General features: G+C 38.7%; 1 protein-coding gene across 5 annotated transcripts in view; it reads left to right on the top strand.

Moving 5' to 3' along the window:
* The window catches only part of WWOX (WW domain containing oxidoreductase), a 485,118-nt gene that overhangs the window by 241,444 nt on the left and 225,293 nt on the right, over positions 1-18,381 (top strand). Inside the window, exon 9 of one of the 5 annotated variants that reach the window (XM_068203077.1) lies at positions 16,716-16,933. The exons of the other annotated variants lie outside the window; for them this stretch is intronic. Coding sequence (XP_068059178.1) covers positions 16,716-16,745 — 30 coding nt within the window. The 3' untranslated portion in view covers positions 16,746-16,933. Of the gene's footprint in view, positions 1-16,715; positions 16,934-18,381 lie in introns of those variants that run through there. 5 annotated transcript variants of the gene reach the window in all.

Here is an 18,381-nt window from a genome sequence, read left to right on the forward strand (position 1 = left end):
CCAAGTTAGCTTACACTGAGAGACTATAAAAATGAGGAAAACATCGACAGTTTTTGTTGGATGTGCTTGAAGATAAATAGAGCTGTTGAAAAAGACACTTAGACATTTAAGTGCAAGAAGCCACACTTGGGCTTTTAGCATACATGTATGTCTAAACTGTGAAAATGTGAAAGCAAAGGTTATGATTCATAGGGCAATGGTTTCTTTCCATACCAATTTTTTATTAGCATATGAAGTACAGGAGCTTACTCCAGGTATTCCCCTTGAACTTGATTTAAACCACTGGCAGCTCTCTAACACTAGGAGCTGTGGTATTTTGCCATGCATCATACCCCTCTACTTGTTATTACTAAATTGCTTGCTTATACCTTGTGATGGGTCCTTCAGTTTCTCATAAATTAATAAGGCATCTGTGAATATTTGCAGGCAGGTTTTAAAGCTCTGAATCTGCTCCAATACAGAGACTTAAAAAAAAAAAGAGAGAGAGAACAGATAAAGCAAGATTTCTTTTCCTTACAATGTTCTTCCAGTATGAAGCAAAATATTATTAATCTAGACTGCCTGCTACTTTCATTTACCATGTAGCTGCTCATGGGATTACAGGCACAAAGGTTTCATAAATTTCAAATGAAATATGAACATTTGTTGTCAAAATACTGTTAAGCTATAAAAGCTCTGCTAGTAGTCGTCCTGCTCTTTTATTGTAACATTTATATCCGTGGGCGTTAGTGTGTTCTTGGGTCTGAAGGGGAATTTTTTCCCCCTCTTTATTTTTTTTTCACATGATTTTCATCCAGGTGACAGATAACAAGGCAGGGGATTGGAAAAGACATACTTCTCATTTTTCAAGCTATGGCAGATCCTTTCTGTAATTATGTGACATTGCAAGGACCTTATCTAAGTAAGCATAGCACCTTAGATGCAATTTAGCATACAGCTGCCTGGAGAAGCAGGCAGAACCTTTTTTTCTATTTCCCCAAAAGTGCAGCAATGTGTCTGTCCTGTCTGCTTCCTTCCTCTCTTTGTGTAGCATTCAGCCCAATGGTGTTATTTGACATGGCACTTGTCATACAGCATGGGGGAAATAGAAGATAGAGAGATAAGGGCCACATGTATCTCTCTGCTGCTTAATGTCTGGGTGTTCAGAGTCACAGAGCTGTGGCAATAAAGCTTTTACCAGTGTGAGCAAAACCTGTCCAACTTAATAGTCAATAGGATTCTTTATGGGAGTAACACTGTGCATAAATTGTGGTGTTCAACTCTTACAGGGAGCTTGTTCAATATATAGGTATTTACAGAAATGAATGTGTTCAGAAATCCAAATACAGAAGTCTCTGCTTTTAGATATCTAAATTATAAATTTTCATTCATGATGTAGCATTAAAAATAGGCTAAATGATTCAGATTCTACTTTAATAACACCACTTAAAATACTATAGTCAATACAGTTTGCTTAGAATTTCTATTAGAAGATATGTATAGGGTGCTAAAATAGTCATTCAGTCTTTGTCCAAAGTATAAGGAGGGTTTCTATACTGTGAAAAACGATTATGACATGTTAAAACTGTGTAATAGTAAGCAGACACTTTTCAGTGCTGATGGGTGAATTCTGGAAATGCTCTATTTATTTTCTCTCTATTGACTAGTTGCATTCAGGCAAGACTGCCAGTGCATTGACTTGGAAAACAACTGAGACTGAACAATTTCAAACCATTGACATTATACTGCTTCATTTGTGAACTGCATTGCTTCTGCATGCACCAGTTACTTTTTTATGGAGTGCTCACATGTTTAGGAAGCTTTCGAAAAAGGAGAGTTGTAAGCTAGCTTAGAAAGAAAGCTGTCCATTTTATCAATTTTATGTTTATAAGACCACCAAATAAAACAGGCTGGCAATTTAAAAAAAAATAAAGTCATGTAGCAATTAATGGATCGGCTCTGCATGCACTTTGATGCACTATTAAAAAACAAAACAAAATACAAACTAACAAAAGGAAAAGTTTATGGGTTTAAAATTTCTCTGTAGAGAATATTTTCAGCTTTTGAAACAGTATCATTTCCAGCTGCTACCTTCAAGGCAACTTTTGCCAAGTGTTTTGTAGCACCAGTGTATAGAAAAATGAATGACAAATTAATTTGCGTCTGAGATTTAATTTGTGTCTCTGACTGTCTGTCTCCATCATGCTGCTCAAGCTTCTTTGTTACCGATTCACATCACTTCTTACTAGCATCATTTCTGCTACACCAGTGTCGGCTTTGTCTGGAAAAGCACTGCTATTGTGAGAGTGTTTTCTTCTGTTATTGCGAGCAGTGTTTTCTCGCGCTGAGGTCTGGAACAGGACTGTTGACCAGCAACTGGGAATTTCCGTGTAAGGAGCTGAATGTCAGGGCTGTGTCCTGCACAAGCCCCAGCCCAGGATGTGAGCATTCCTAATCCCTTGTGTGCTGGTGTAGTCCAAGCTGTGCATGGGTTAGTCCAAGTGACCAGTCTCCAAATGACACTGCCTGATGTTTATTCATATTTTTTTCCCATTTCTGATCTATTAATTAGGCCACAAAAAAAAAGAAAAAGGGAAAAAAATCCTCCTTCTGAGGATATACCTCAGGGAAACTATGGCCTCTGAAATCCCTACTGAGGCCTACCCTTTCCTAGACTAAGTTGAGAGAAGCAATGCAATCAAAACACTTGTAAAAAAGGACAGAAAAATACTGTTCCTTCTTTCTTCTGACAAAGACAAGGCAAAGTCACACCAGCCTCCTGCTCCTACAGCAGCAGCAGCATTGACAAAATCTGCTAAAAGCTCACATTTTGTGCCCACACTGTGCCCACAGCATCCCCTGCTCCCCTCAGTGATTTGTTATAGCTGTAGTTGTTTGTAATTTAGGAAATAATTCTGCTTATCTTGTTTATGATGATGCATAGGAGCCCTTCACACTCTCCTAGCAGCACCACTGGTCTCCTGCTGAGCAGAGTAAAACACAATGCTGGGTGATGAAGACGAGTGGAATATGCTTTTTGTAGCCCAGCAAGCAATGTGGTTCCTTATACACCTGAGGACAGCTCCTATGTGTAAAATCCATCTTTTCTGCTCATCTTCTTGAAGGAAGAAATGTTTTTACTGTAACTTTGTTTTTACACCCTAAGTAGGTGATTGCTTACACTGTATGGACATTTTGCATTCTGTTGTATGCAATGCATAAAGCTTGTTTTCATGAGAGAATGTGAACCATTGGGTTATCACCTACCCATTTTGAAAGATACCAGGGACCTTTAAATGATGGATTATGAGCCTATTCCCAGTATAGAGGTTGAACTTATCTCTGGCCAGAAATGAGAACATTGCCAACTTGATCAAATTGGAGGTCAGTGATATGATGGCTGCAGTTCCAGCTGCATAGACTCTTCACCTCTTTATGAGATACAGAAATATTTAAACTCTGTCATTTAAAAACTCCAAAATGTGTCACCTTTTCATTAATTTACCTGTCCACCTATGAATGATGTTCATACCTGCTGATGGCAGTTACTCTTTGTGTAAGAAAGATGGAGCCCAAATATTTGTGTAGAGACTGATATTCCTCAGATTTGCTTTTCACTTTCTCCTTTGCTGTGGAAGGCAATGTGGACACGGGAGCATAAAGGAAGCTGTGATGGTCTTTGCAGGCCCCAGCTCTGTAGAACTGGGTGCCCAGGACTCGAAGGGTCTGCTCTGCCCCAGACCTGTGCATGGTGGGGGAATACACCCACTGTGTGCTTTGGATACAAATCCTGCACTCATGCTCATTCAGACTTTGCTGAAGACATTGGCTTTTTGTAGTCAAAGGCTGTGGCTTTCTGTCAGGAAGCTTGCATAAACTTATTGACTGCACCTCACGGGCAGCGTTTGATGCGGTGCCAGCGATCGGATGTTGCGTCTTGTTTCCGAATTGTTGGCATGACCCACCTCAGCAGCAGCTCGGATCTATGTACTGGGAGAGCCACTGGAGAAATCTACTGCATTCAGAGGCACAATTTTATTTACCTTGTGGCACTAGATGCTGAAATAATGCATAGTTTCATGGGTGTTTTTGGGTATGGATGAAAATGCACGAGGCACACAGACTTGATGTAATTTGTGCAGTTCTGCTGCTGTTGGTGGGTTGGAATTTGTCCAGATGGGGTCAGGTGTGAGTCCTTGGCCATGAAGGGATTGTCCTGGTGGTCAAGGCACAACTGCACAATCAGGTGTTTCCTATACTAGCCATGTGCTTCTCCTATGTTAAGCCTTCCCCCCACCCATGATGTACTTTTAAAAAAATTAACATTAGAGTGGCACTTTTCCTTTTTCACATCTTGTCGAGAAAAGGAAATGAAGAATCTCACTGCTGTCATTGAGAAAATAGATTATCTCAGAAAAATGTGCTGTAGGCTGTAACTCTCACCATATGGCTCTTGCTTCATCAGTTGAAGAGAAATGTTTGTGAAATCATGGGCTTGTTTTTTTCTTCCAGTTTTCTGATCCTGCCCAGATAGTTTTCAGTCCTTCCAAATATTTATATTCTGATAGGTTCCCTTGTGAACTTCTCAAGCACATTATAATGGCTTCAGAAACAAAGGCCATTACAGAAAGAAAGGGCAGGCATGAAGTGAAAGGCAAATAACATCTTAAAATATGTAGAGGTAGGCTGTAAATGAGATTGGTTCACCGGGATGCTCTTTTGAAATATGAAGATAAACTGCCCCTCTGACCTCTGACGAAGTTACGTAATTATTTGGGAAGCTTTATCTCTGTGTCATTTCACAGTTTTCTCCTGTTAGTGCCACTCTCTTACTTCACATTAGGGAAAAAAAAAGGGGAAAAAAAAAAAAACCACCAAGCATGGAAAGCCTCTCTGGCTGGTTATCTGAATGTGGAATCCGCTGCTGAAAAGACCCTGGCCCTCCTGTTAACACAATACTTTTATCCGGTAATCACAGCCTGCGGGAGACAAAATAACAATTCATCTGGAAAACGAGATTAACTCATTTAAGTTAGGCAGTGATCACAGAGAGAAACACGTTGGTGTTATCTGTCTGAACGAAAGCATACAGATTGGAGGGCCATTCCGGTTCAGAGGGTCCATGTAGCAGGCCCAGCTTGTTGAAAGTAATTGGACCCTGTCAGAGTATGCCTTTGTGCGATATGGATATTACAATGGAATTCTATTAATCTCTGACAAATCCCCTCTCATCTGATAAAGGCTGTATACCTCTGCTCTTCATTACAACAACTCGCTCGCTGCTCTGTGGGGACTGGTGGGGCAGAGCCCCTGTGGCTGTGTCACAGGTGAAAGGTGGTGCTACCCCTTCTGGGGGTCTTTTCATCTGTGTACTGCCAGGACTACTGGGCTGCTGCAGCGATTTGCTCACATTTTTATGGAGTTTTCTCTTTAAGTTATTTGCAGGGAAAAAAAAATCCCTTATTTTTCTGCATAGGTATCCTAAATACTTTTGTTTTCTTGTGTTATCAGAGTAATCACTGGTAAATGGAGGCTGAATTAACACATTGTTTACAGCATTTGTATTGTTATCCAACCTGCTTCTGATGCAGAAAGCTACAGGAATACTGTAACTCTTGTAAATACCTCTGTGTTTTAAGTATTTGTATATTGAAATCGTAGGAAGAACAGAAAATACACTGGTAGCAATGCATTTAAGGATGTCCTGGAGCACTTGCCATTTTTTGTCAGTGTTTGTTGAGCTGGTAGCATGTTGAAGCCCTGATTCATGGCTTAACCTCCCAAATTCTTGAGTAGTAGCAGTAAGTATAATAAGACATGGAGCAAAAGCTATAGATAAGATGTGGCAAGTTAGCATGGAAAAGAGAGGAAAGAGAAGTTATGTCCTTCTTTCATTTATGTCACTCTGTTCCTAGGTACAATTTAATTTTTTAGTTGTAATTATTTCTGCTTCCTAATTTTGTTGTTAGCATCCTAGCTTAGCTTGGCCTTATTTCTCCTGAATGTCACAACAAATGTTGTGGAATTTCTGCATTCTGACCATTTACACAATTTCAAATGATTTTTTTTCCTCGAAGCAAGCTCAAGAAAGTTATGTATAAAGAAGGCAAAACAGAATGCTATTTCTTTTGGGTAATAAAGTTAATAAATAGAGCATTTTATCAGGAGGAACTGAAGAATCCAGGTCTGCTTCTTCCCCTGCAGTGTCAACCATCACTAAAGGGAAAGGGATGGAGGTGCCTTAAGGGAACATGTGAATTGCAAAATCTGCCTTTCTCAGACGGACTTGTCTAAAAGGTTTTGCCTTTGTCACTGGAACAGATCAACAGTAAGGCCTCATTCCTATTTGTAAATGCCTACAGTGTCTGACTACATAGAGCAAAGGGTCCTTTTTCTACAGAAATGAAACTTTCCTTTCTTGTCCTTCCCTATGAAAGGACACACAGCCACAACCCAGCTGTACATGTCTTGGGAAGAGTCATTTGTAGTAATGATGGTAGAAAGATTTTGACAATATTATCTTTTAAAAATTGAGCTAAGTGTTAACTCAAAGTTGTTTATCAGCAGCTTGGACTGCATGTTTGCCCCTTGTACACACAAGTGAAATACAACCAAGAACAAGAATGATTGAAAGCACTGAAGGTACTTTTAGCATTTAAGTCTCCTGTTATTAGATATATCATTGTACCCAGGGGAGAAAAATATTTTTTTAGATATGAACATGAATGGATTTCTGGTGGGTTGTGTTTCCTAAAATGTTCCACAATATCGCTTTTAATAAATGTTCAAAAATTCATGTCATTTTTAATGCTAAAAATATCTGTCTGCTTTCACCAAAAGATGTAGTGTGGCAAAACCATGTGTCTTTCTGATTCCTTTTCTGAAGTAGCATGAGAAAGATTTAAAAAGTCAAATGCAGCCATCCCATATCATCTTAAAATATAACCTTTGCAATATACCTAAGTCTCCTTCATGGTATTGTACACATTTAGCAATAGAGAGGGAGAAACAGTGCAAAAGCATTCAGGTAAGTTAGATGGAGTTCAGCATTAATAGCTGAAATATCAGTTAGCAAGGGATATAATAGCATTTTAGTTTTTGGCTTATAGTTATAATAATATCATCTTTCAAAATTCTGCTCATTCACTCACCCCAGGTGAGTACTTCTCTTTGATAACTGAGGAAATATCACCGGGTTGTATTTTGGTTTGGGTTTTTCATTATTGGCAGTCTTGGTGGGAAATGGAGGTGAGGAGATCTCACACTGTGGGAATTGTACATTGCACTTGCAGTTTAATAGGCCTCACATCTATTTTTAATGCCTGATGTCTTAATCTTTTTAGTTAGAATTAGTTTTGCAAACCTGACATAGCTGATGTGAGGAAGATGACAATTTAGCTTCCAAAGGCCAGCAGGATCAGTCTTTTTTATTGGTCATTGCTTAAATTTACCTGCTGTCTTCACAAACCCATAAACTGAGGCCCAAGTTTTGCTGTGGGATAAATATCTCCCTGGCTCTACAGTAATTGATAACCATGTTCAAATCCAAAGGGCGAATTACCCTGCAAGCATGGAATAAAATCAGATTTCCATATTCTTACAGGAGGAAGCATACAATCAATAACTGAATTCAAAATAATTTTACTAAGGGCACAGCCTTACAAAGAGGTTATTCCTTTGCTACTGTGGCAAGAGAGTTTTATTAAACTCTGTGAGAATTTCTGGTAAGGGCTGTATTCTCTTCTTGAGGTTAGGTTTGCTTTTCCTTCCCATTTGCCCAGTGATTAGCTCTTGTTTTATTTGCCCATGGTCAGGTACTTCAGTGTTCCACCTCATCTCCTTTCTCAGCAGTGAGAGTGCTACCAGAGAGTTTCAGCTGTACATGGCCCTGGTACAGCAGTCGAGTCCAACACAGTCACAGAGAATCAAATAGAAACATATGGATTGCAGCTAGTTTTGTCAAAGTGCTTAAATTACCAGGAATTTATTCCAAAAATAAAAATATGAGGTTGGCATTCCAATAACATGCTCTGTGTCAATTGGCATTTCCAGGCAGGACATCATTAGAGATGCCCAGGTTTGCTAGAAAACATGAAGATAAATATGTTTCCAAACTGGTAAAAACAGCAGATATGGCAGTTGCTTCATATATAACTCCTTTACAATCCATGTGGGATTTGTAAATACAGTTCCCAGCCTTCAGTACCTTCATGGAGTACCTGGTGTGAAGGTTTTGTACAGAACAGTTGTTCAAGTTTGACCACCAGATGTGACTGGACTTTTTAAGGGATGTTGGAAAGTTACAGTGATTATAACATATGACTTTTAGTTCAGAAGTTGAGGGAAAATTGCTTTATTGTAGTATGTTAAAGAAGGGAACTTTTAAACGTAATAACGTGATTATTTGTATAATGTAGTTCTGTTGTTGTGGCTTTATTCATTCATGTAACACAGTTATGTATTTGGTGGCAATACATAGTTTAACAAACAATCAGAAAAGGCAGTTGCATGTATTAAGAGGCTATCTAAATATATTTGAAGCCAATTTTATCCTTTTTTGTTAGCAATGCATCAATCAAATATTTATTTACAGGGATTTTTTTTCCCAGTAAAACATTGTGTGTGCACCTTAGTTGATCTTGTTCATTTTAAGCACGTTTTCGCTAAAGTGTTCTTCTTCAAGCTATTCTCAATTCAATTTGAAGTGAAAGGTTTCTGAGTTTGAGAAATTTACATATAAAAGCTTTACTGTACATTTTATAAAATGACTGTGTTCAGAAAACAGCCATTTCTATTTAACAATATTGTTATTCCACAAGCTGAGGTGCTTTCCTCACTGTCTTTTGCTTTTACTAACAATATTTGTTCTTGTCTTAATTTTAAATTGTTACTGCCTGAAAATGTATAACTTCCCCCTTTTCTGTCCTACTATACTGAAGTGACTAGAGACCTCCTGTGATATGTGATGTAAGATTAAAATTACGTTTTTTTTGTCAAGGTAGGAGTGACACACATACAATTCTTTTGAGACTCTCCTCTCTTGTTTTACTTAAATAAGTGATAGTTGTTGATGGCAATTTTGAACTTAAAATCATTGCTTCCCATGCTGAATTTAAAATGATTCTTTGCATTTTATTGTTATCTGTAAATCCCCAGCAACCAGTTCTGAGCCTCTCACTAGTTTATCATGTCTTGGTTTAGAGGAATATAGGAACATATGCAACATTTATGAATAACATGCTGTAAAGAGAGGCAGCTGAGGGTAGTTCAGATTGGACCTTGGATCAAAATGAGATCTGACCATATAAAAGTACACAGAGTACCTTAGTGATACTAAAAGATGATGTTCGGGAGTGCAGAAATCAGTGCATTTTAATTATTCAGGAATTAGTTCATTAAGTTTCTCCAGCTGCATTGCAAACTAGTCAGTTTGTAACATTTTTCTATTCAATACAGTAATAAATTTTGTTTGAAAACAATAAACCTCTATTATGAAAAAGATCCATAACGCAACTTTAGATTTAATGTTTTGTTCTCAGGAAAGATACTGAGTATAAAGCTTTATTTTTTAAGATTAATCAATGGTGAATCTTCTTTTTTCTACAGCAATGAGCAAATGCCAAATAATGTTTGCTGGCAGATGAAAGATTTTGTACTTTGCAAAGTTAGGCTCATCACTGCATATTCTCATGAAAAAATTGAGATGCAGGTTACTAGTGCTCTCAGCCTGTTCAAATGACTTTTATACTGGGATAGTCAGAAATGTTACTTAGTACCTGTGCATTACAAGTGGAAATTGCCACGAATGTTCTGTGGATCACACACAGCTGCCAAAATGCTGTTAAATATGAAGATTTCTGAGTCTGAAAAGATTGTAATTTTTGAGAGATCTTGGAGATTTTGGAGAGATCTTTTAGAGTCTTTAGAGTGATTTATTTGTTTGGTTTGTGGAATTAAAAGTGTATGGGATCGATTTTGCTCTTTTTTATCAGATCCAGTACTCTGTGTTTATAAATTTGAGGATGAGCTAGGTGTAATTGTCAGATTAAGTGGGAATGTTTCCCTTAAACAAGGAGCAGCAATTTTCTGCATTAAAATCTCTTTACATATAGGTTTTCTCATAAGGCAGAAATTACTTTGTCATGTTTTTAATCTACCCAGTTACAGTCATTTATTCCCCTCCAGTTTTAAGGAGGGGAGTGGGGTTTGGTATCAAGAGAAGTAGTCTGAGAAGTGAAGGAAGATGATATCTTAGCATTCTGCAGCTTGTGTCAGTGTCTCCAAGCTCACCAACTATTCCTTCCTGTGTGAGATAACCCTCTGCCCCAAAGAATCACAAACTTTCTGCTCCCTGTAATTCTGTTGTTTTAGTTGCTGAAACAGCATCTATGTGTTTTATTTTTTCAGAGATACTCGGGTAGAGTAACAGAGGGCCTCATTAAGGGCATCTGTTATCTTAGTTCATATTTTATTCTGAATTTTCAGAGTGCCTCAACAGAAGGGATTAAGTGAGAGAAGAACAGACCATCTTTTTTTACTGCTCTTCTGTACCAATTGCTCCCAGTGTCAGACGAACCCCGTGATTACTGCTGTGCAAAGCTGTGCAATATGGTTGGTGCAACCACATTTGGCAGTGATTCACAAGTCATTGCAAATACCATTTCACAGCAAATCCTAATGTAGCCTGAAGATAAAAACCATTGTAAACACTGTATGGGTTGGGACTGCCTTTGTGCTGATAAATATTTCCTTAACATTAAGATGAAGATGCTGCGCTTGCTTTATTTAAGTAAAATTCTATCTGTAATGGGTGGGTGAGGAGACTGGCAAGTTATGGAGGAAAGAGGATACACTCAGAAGTTCTTCTAAGAGTAGAGTGTGCTGTGAAACAATTTGCTTCTCTGAGCCTACCTGAGGTTTGCCATGATGAGATGTGTCTGGGACTTGGGCAGCTCTGGACCTGGCAGACTTGTGTTCATGGGGACGTTCTCTCATGATGCATGTGTCCTACCAGGATATTGCAATCTAAACCATTAATTTTATTGCAAAGACATTCTCAGAGCAAAGAATCAGTTTGCTTTTTAACACTGTGTTGCTGCAAAGCAATGTTCTTCCTTATTATCCCTGAAACAGTTCTGATATATTTGCAGGAGGATTGCTGGATCAGGCATTCATGTAAATAGTGCTGAAAATGGACTGACACGGTGCACTGCAGGGAACTGAAATAAACCCAGTTCTTTGGAAGCTCTGGCAAGAACCAAGCTTTAACTGCATTTTTGACCTGTACCTGAGAGGGTTTCTCTCTCACAGGTACAAATTTTGGTGTGCCTCAGGGCTGAAGGAACTGTGGGCCATGCAACTGCTTGGAGGAGCTGATGAGTGCATCTGTATCTGGAGCTCATTAAGCTGTGATGCTGCACAGTGGCTTACCCTAAATACAGAGTTGTTGAGATTTTGGTGTTGGCTTTTTCCCTCTCTCTCCTCCCATTGCAGGAAAAGAAAGTTTTACGTCTGATTGAGGGATGGTGGGAGGGAATGAAATGGAGAGAAGAGAGACAAATCACCATCTAGAACAGTACAAAGTGAGTCATCTCTATTTTAGCGCTAATTTAAGAAAATGTTGCAATTTTCTGGTATTGTCGGTAACTAGACACTTTTTAGTGAAACCCACTTGATTGGGATGTGCAAGGCTCAGGAGTGCCCTCTCTTATCATGTAGTTAATGCTGTGGTCAGTATTTTACTGTCAACATTAATTAGAGGTTTAGGAGGACAACTGGCACGAGATCTGGTGCCCTCCAATTCTTGAGAATAACAGATTATAGCAGTGAACAACATAAGGGCAAAATGTCCCCCTCCTAGGGCCAGCTCAAATACCTTAGAGGCAGAGAGAGAAAGGAACTCCAGAAAATCTTTGTATCTTGAGAGTAAAGTAGTGCAGACTTTCTCTAGCAGTGAAGTCTGGATTGTATGTAGGTGGCTTGTGTAGAAATGATAATTTAAAATGCGCCTGTAGAATGAAAATTTGACTGATTCTACAGAATTGTCTTTAATATTTCCTATATACTGTTCCAACTAAGGCCATTTTTTTCTTTCCAGAAGGCAGTCCAAACTGCATCAAAATCCTCTGCTGTCAGAATCCATTGCCAAGGGCTCCTTTTTGGTGCATTTTGGGAATAAAAATTGGAGGGAGGAAACTGAAACACCATATAGGTCATCCTTACATTTGGGAACTCTCAGGACATGTACTGGACATTACTGGGGATATTGGGAGGCAAAGAGTCCCGAAGTGTGACTACTCAATGCTTCCTTATTAACACTAAGGAATAGGATAATTGTATTTTTGCCCAGATTTGCTACCAGTGTATTGGTATCTTGAGCAATCAGTTCATCTCCACATCTATTTTTTTTCTTGTTTGTAGTAGGAGACAGCAATATTGAACTCTTTTTGAAAGTACTGTATGGTAAAATTTCCATGTGTAATTCAGATTGTGTTATTAATGCTAATTTGAAATATAGATGATAAATGTTTAACTGTTTTCAGGCTTTTCAGGTAGCATTCTTGTCAAATTCCTTCTTTAGTAACTGAAAATATCCCACTTGTACTCTGCAATCATTGCTGTAGGGAGGTTTCAGATTGTGCAAGTAGTCTTATTGCTGTCCCTGGGGTTTAATTGTGCCTATTTGTTTTTAATTTGAAGATAAATAGTAGTTAGGAATTACTCCATTCATATTTGTTTCACATCTCCATTGTAATGTAGTGGTGCTGCAACTGCTCTTGGTGTTCCCTCCTCTGTCCAAACCTAATTTTGTAAATTTTAACTGAAATGATGAGGTAGTAAATCTTAGCTACCAGGCACACGAGCAGGTTAAATTACCCAGTGGAGAAGTTGCTTATCTGAATCATGTCCAGGACATGAGGAGCCTGATCTGAAACTATTCACAGCCAAGAAATACTAATTTTAATATATAGCAGGATATCTCTGCCTTCTTAATCCTGGAGGGCACGTTAGACAAGGAGCTCTTTTCCAGAGTTATGGCTGTGGACAAGGCCATAGAGGGATAGTTTCTTTTAAAATGTCACTGCTTCTTATATTTTTTTACTGCCCTTAGCTTGGTACCCTCGCTGGGTACAAAAGGGCTGCTGCTCCTTCATCCCCAGTGATGTTTGGGAACGCTCACTGTGATTCTGTTCCTGCTGCTCTCTGTCCATAGATCCTGTTTCTGTCAAACTCTCTTCAGCACAAGTAGAAGAAGCTTGCATGAAAGGTTCCAAATTTGGGGAAAATTAAATGAAAATTGAAACATTTTTCCCCATCAGTTTACTTTAAAACCAAGAAAGATATCTTAATTTTTCTGATGTGTAATGTAATTGGCTTGCTTGTCACAGCACTAATAAGAACTAATAAAATGTTTGAAGTCCTCGTCGGTTTTCAGCAAATAATCTGCAGTAGGAATATCTCATCTACAGAAAAGCTGTGTATATATTTGGCATGTTTAGAAAAATGATTAATTGTGATTATAGAGAAATTAATTGTGGATACACAAAGGCTGGAAGGAAGAGCTGAGCACACAGAGTCTCTAAAAATCTAGTCATGCAAATCTTGTGAGATGATTGTGCTACATATGTGAAGAGCATCTTGGAAATAATCTAAAATTATCTAAAATAATCTCTGACTGTCTTTAATTGTTTTGACTTATGTATATTTAAAAAATATAGTTGACATGAGAAAGATTTTCTACTGCAAACAAATAAGAGAAAAAATGAGGAATTGGTTTTGATAGTGTGATTTCCCTGTTTCTAGAGAATAGGAAAAAAGATATTCAGCATTTTAAATGCTGTGAAGTAATTTTATTAACTGCCTCTAACGAAGAAACAGTTAATAGACTGCTCCTGCATCTCTTCTTTTGGAACAAAGTAAAGGCTGACTAATTTATGAAGGTAGCAATGTGGATAAGACTTAAACTGCATAGGATCTATGCATGGTAGAAAAGACTGAAAAAGGTGACTCTGATTCTTGGACTTTGGGGGATGATGTGGCTTTATACAGTTTTGTTGTTGTTCAGTGCACTGTTTATAAAAGCAAGTGTAGAAAGTCATATATAACTTGCATTGAGAGATTGCTGGGAGTGGACTCAAGACTTCGCCGTGGCTGATTTGGAGCCCAACATTCAGATCTGGCAAAAGCTGGGTCCTCCTTATGTGACCCTTACAAAGGGAAGATATTTATATTGTCCTCTTGGAATTACTTTGACACGGGCTTTGAAAACAATTTCGACTTGTGGGACAGATTTATAGCTGATTCTAACTAAATATATTTGGGGTTATCATCCCTGCAGCAGGACCTGCAAAAGCCAGCTGGGCTGCAAATGGAAAAGGTGGCTGAGCATGCGGGGCTGCTCTGACCAGGTCACTGGGGAGGTGGGCAGGGAACACAGGAGATCAAGGCTTCACGTGTCTGCTGGGTGGTGGGCTGGGCTCTCTCTGCTGGTAACCTACAGCTGGGTTTCAGGATTGGTAATCTGGGTTATTTGTGCTCACTCTGCCTTCTCCAGGCTGTGTCACAAGTATTTCAAGGCAGAAGTGGCTAAAATGCTGCTCAGACTGAGAGCGCCTTGGAACAGCGAGACTTCTCCATATCTGAGAGGGAAACAGGAATGAAAGAGGCAAAGAAACCCACATTGTCAAGAAAGTGTGTGAGTGTAGAACCTAATTATACTCCCATTGAATCCAATAACAAGAATTCCTATTGATTTTAAAAGGAGAATGATTTGGCAACATTTCATCTCCTCACTCTGCACTAGCAAGTGCATAATGGTCTCTTTTAAACCTATTCATTTGTTTCAACCTTTATTGGAGGACAGAGTGCTTACAGCTGGCAGAAGAGGGGGAGGAGAGAAGCTGTTTTATTTATAACACAATTCAAATAAAAAAAGTAAACCAGACCATCACAAATACATTCAGAACTGCAGAAAAACCTATTATTAAGGAATTACAAGGTTTATGCCTTCACATTCTAACCAGCTCTTTTCTGTGGCTTTGACATTGCTAAGGGCTCTTTTTTGTAGAAAAGGCACAGAAACTTAGGAAGTGTGCACAAAAGTCTTATTTGCCATTTTGTGTGCTGAAGCTGGGCTTCATGGGAGTGTTATTGTTTGCTTTGGTTTTGCTTGTATTTAGCATGTAGCTTTTAAAAGCCCTTCATGGCTGGAGAGTTTTTATTGTAAACATAAAACATTAATTTAAACATTAAAAATTTTACAGCTGCTTTTTAGTACATAAATTTTCACAGACACTTGAAGACGGTGATTTTTGTTTTAATGTTTTCTTTTTCCTAACTGCTCTGAAAGTGCATAGAGGGGGGAGAAAAACACAATACTGATAAAATGCTTCATGTTTAGATCTTTGAGCTGTAAGACCAACATTCTTAGCACAGGGGAGAATTCCTAGTAAGTATGGGATAAATATTAGTGCTGCCAAAGAAAGCAAACATTCCCACAGTTGGGATTTTGAGGCAGATCCTTGTTTTTTCTCTCTTAAACAGTTTTTCAGTAAATCAAAACCTTGAAAAAGGAATGAGAAAGGAAGTAGTAAAGCAAGTCAATCTGCTCAGAGACTACAGCAGCAGAATTGCTGCTCTTGGTGTCATGTGTCCATCACAACAGGGTCTTTAGAAAAGCCCCTTCCAGAGCCCAAGACAGCAATAACAAAGAAATAAATAGAAATTGTGTAGCAGTGGTAATGTTTGGGGTTCTGTGGCAGTACAGGACACAGCTGCATGAGGTTCAAAAGCAGTGGCTGCCCAGTTGCCCTGCTCTGACAGGGGATGTTGGCTCCTGAAGGGAATGTGCTCAGTTCTCAGCCATGTAAATGGGAGAAGCTTCACTGGTTTGAGTGGTTCTGCAGGACATTATAACAGAAAATCAGTTTTATGCAGTGAGTAATCTTGTAATTTTTTTTTCTGTAGCAATACCTGCAGGAATTGGAATTTGGCAGAGATCTGCTCAGGGAGAGTGGCAAAATCAAGTGACATTCGACAAAATTTTGAGGTGTCATAGAAAGTGGTGGAGGAACAGAGCTGGGGAGGTGGGGCTATGGGTGCAGCAGCGTGCTCTGAAGTAGAATGGATCACTAGTTTTTGTATTATATCAATGGTATCACATTTTTATAGAAGGAAGTAGCTGGAGGTGCTCAGAAGATTGCAGGTACTGGTCTCTAGTTATAATAAATGCTGAGAATGGAAGCACGTAAAGAGAGGGTCTATCATAATAAGCAGGGTTGAAAAATAAACATACAATTTTATCCTGTCCTGAGTGTTCAACAATCCAGCTAAAACTAGAGAGCAGATGCTTTTGCTTTTCCAAGTACTTGAGCAGGAGAGATGAGATGGGCAAGCCAGCTCTGGTGGTGAGGAGAGTCCTGTGTAAATAAAGTGTCTGTGCTTCTGGCTTTTTCTTTGATGGTATAATTTGCAGAATGACTGATTATTACCCCTACAAACCTACTAGCTAACTCAATTTCATCAGCAATCAGTCACTTTGAATTAAAAAATCGAAACACACATGTACTGGATATAAGAATACATTATATGTATGCTTAATGTCCATTTGAATTTCATTTAAGGGTGTTATTAAGTCTCCATGCAAATAACTTCTAGTGACACAGCAGATAAGTACAATAGAGAAGCATCTTCAATATACAATAGCATTAACAGATTTATCTTCGTGTATAACACAGAGTTGGCTGGAGAAGTTGCTGAACAAATGAATTCTGGTTTTCTGCATGTCACTGGATTGGTCTTTGCATGTCTGGACGAAAACCAAAATCAACAAATTAAGACGACAACAGTATTGCTTACTTGTTTCAACTTCAAGCACAGGAAAAGCACATTTTGAAGTTTCCAGGGGCTGTTGAAATGTCTGTTTCTTTGACATTGTTTGCTATTAAGCATGTTTGTGTTACAGAATTTAACAAATCAATCCAGAGCTGTTTGGCAAAAAAGTAGCAAAAGCTCCCGGACCGTCAGATTCTTTGGCTCAGAAGGATCTGTTGATGGAAATGACTGGCAAAGGCATTTAGTGTGTATTCACCAGAGTTCCTTTATAAATAGTGCTAACTCAAAAAGCTAAGAAATATACACACCCATTCACTGGAAAATTTATTGTTCTTAAAGATAATAATTGAGAAAATGTGGTAGTGATGCTGTATTAGATCAGGATGGAGGGACAGTTGGTTGTTTTCTTCAGCTACTAAATAACCTGTGTAAGTTTGCACTCAATTTTAAGTCTCTGCCACTCTCTATTTCAGAAATTTGAAGTAAAATTATAATCGGTGTTCAAGGACTCATAATTTAAGCCAAAATGCAGTTGTGGTACCACTCCTCTGTGTGTCTGCTCAGGTTCATGCTGATGCAGGGCTTCTGATACTCACAAATCCATTTCCAGTGCTGTAGGAAAGCCACAGCAGTGAATTCCTCTTTCCCTCTTTTGCCCCTGTGCCATTTAAGGAGCTTGTGCACCAGTTATTAATTTCTCCACTTGTCTTTCAAGCTTGAGTAGCCAACTCCAATATCTGGGAACGGCTACACAGGAGGTGTTATTCATTAGGACAGGTGGCTCGAGCATGGAATAATCACCATTGCAGATTTATTCCATGGAGGCACGGGCAGAGCTGCTCAGGGTCCCAGCACAGGTCAGGGAGGTGGCACGAGCCTTGTACAAGTCCTGGGTCAAATACCCCAGTCAGATTGTTCTCTGCAAGAGAGCTCAGGCCCGGGTAACATCTCTTGTGGTATCTCTTTCATTAAAAGTGGGTGATATTTCACAAATAAAGAGTTTCTCCTGGCTGGTTAATAGCCTGGACAAGTATTTCCTGAAATGCATTAAAATAAATAAGTGAACTATCCAAAAACCACAGGCTTCAAACAAAGCAAAAAAGTGGAAATGAAGTTCTTCAGACTTTCAAGGAATTTCTCTCAGGTGCTGCTTTTCATGGCTATGGGACACAGATGGGTACATACATACGAAATCTGTATGTGTAAACACAAATGTGTAAACACATTTGTACATGTAAAATTACATGGGTTATGAAATCTGTATATGTAAAATTATTTCCAGTGAGGGGAGGTGATACAGAGACAGGAGAGTAGGATGGTAGAAAACCCTAAAACCATGGAATCAAGCTTCCCTACACTCAATAGGTCATAGAGGTTAAAAACAATCCTAAAGTTGTAGAAAACCTTATTTTAATTCACTTTCCTATAAAATTTATTTGTGTGCAAATATGTGTCTGTGTCCATGCATATATGCTGTCTGTACACATAAATACACAAGACATACACATATGATGTGCACATATTGATTTTAAGCAAGCAGTGTTGTATTAGTACAACAAATGACTGATT

The sequence above is a fragment of the Anomalospiza imberbis genome, chromosome 12, assembly GCF_031753505.1.
Source record: "Anomalospiza imberbis isolate Cuckoo-Finch-1a 21T00152 chromosome 12, ASM3175350v1, whole genome shotgun sequence".
NCBI classification, from domain to species: domain Eukaryota; kingdom Metazoa; phylum Chordata; class Aves; order Passeriformes; family Viduidae; genus Anomalospiza; species Anomalospiza imberbis.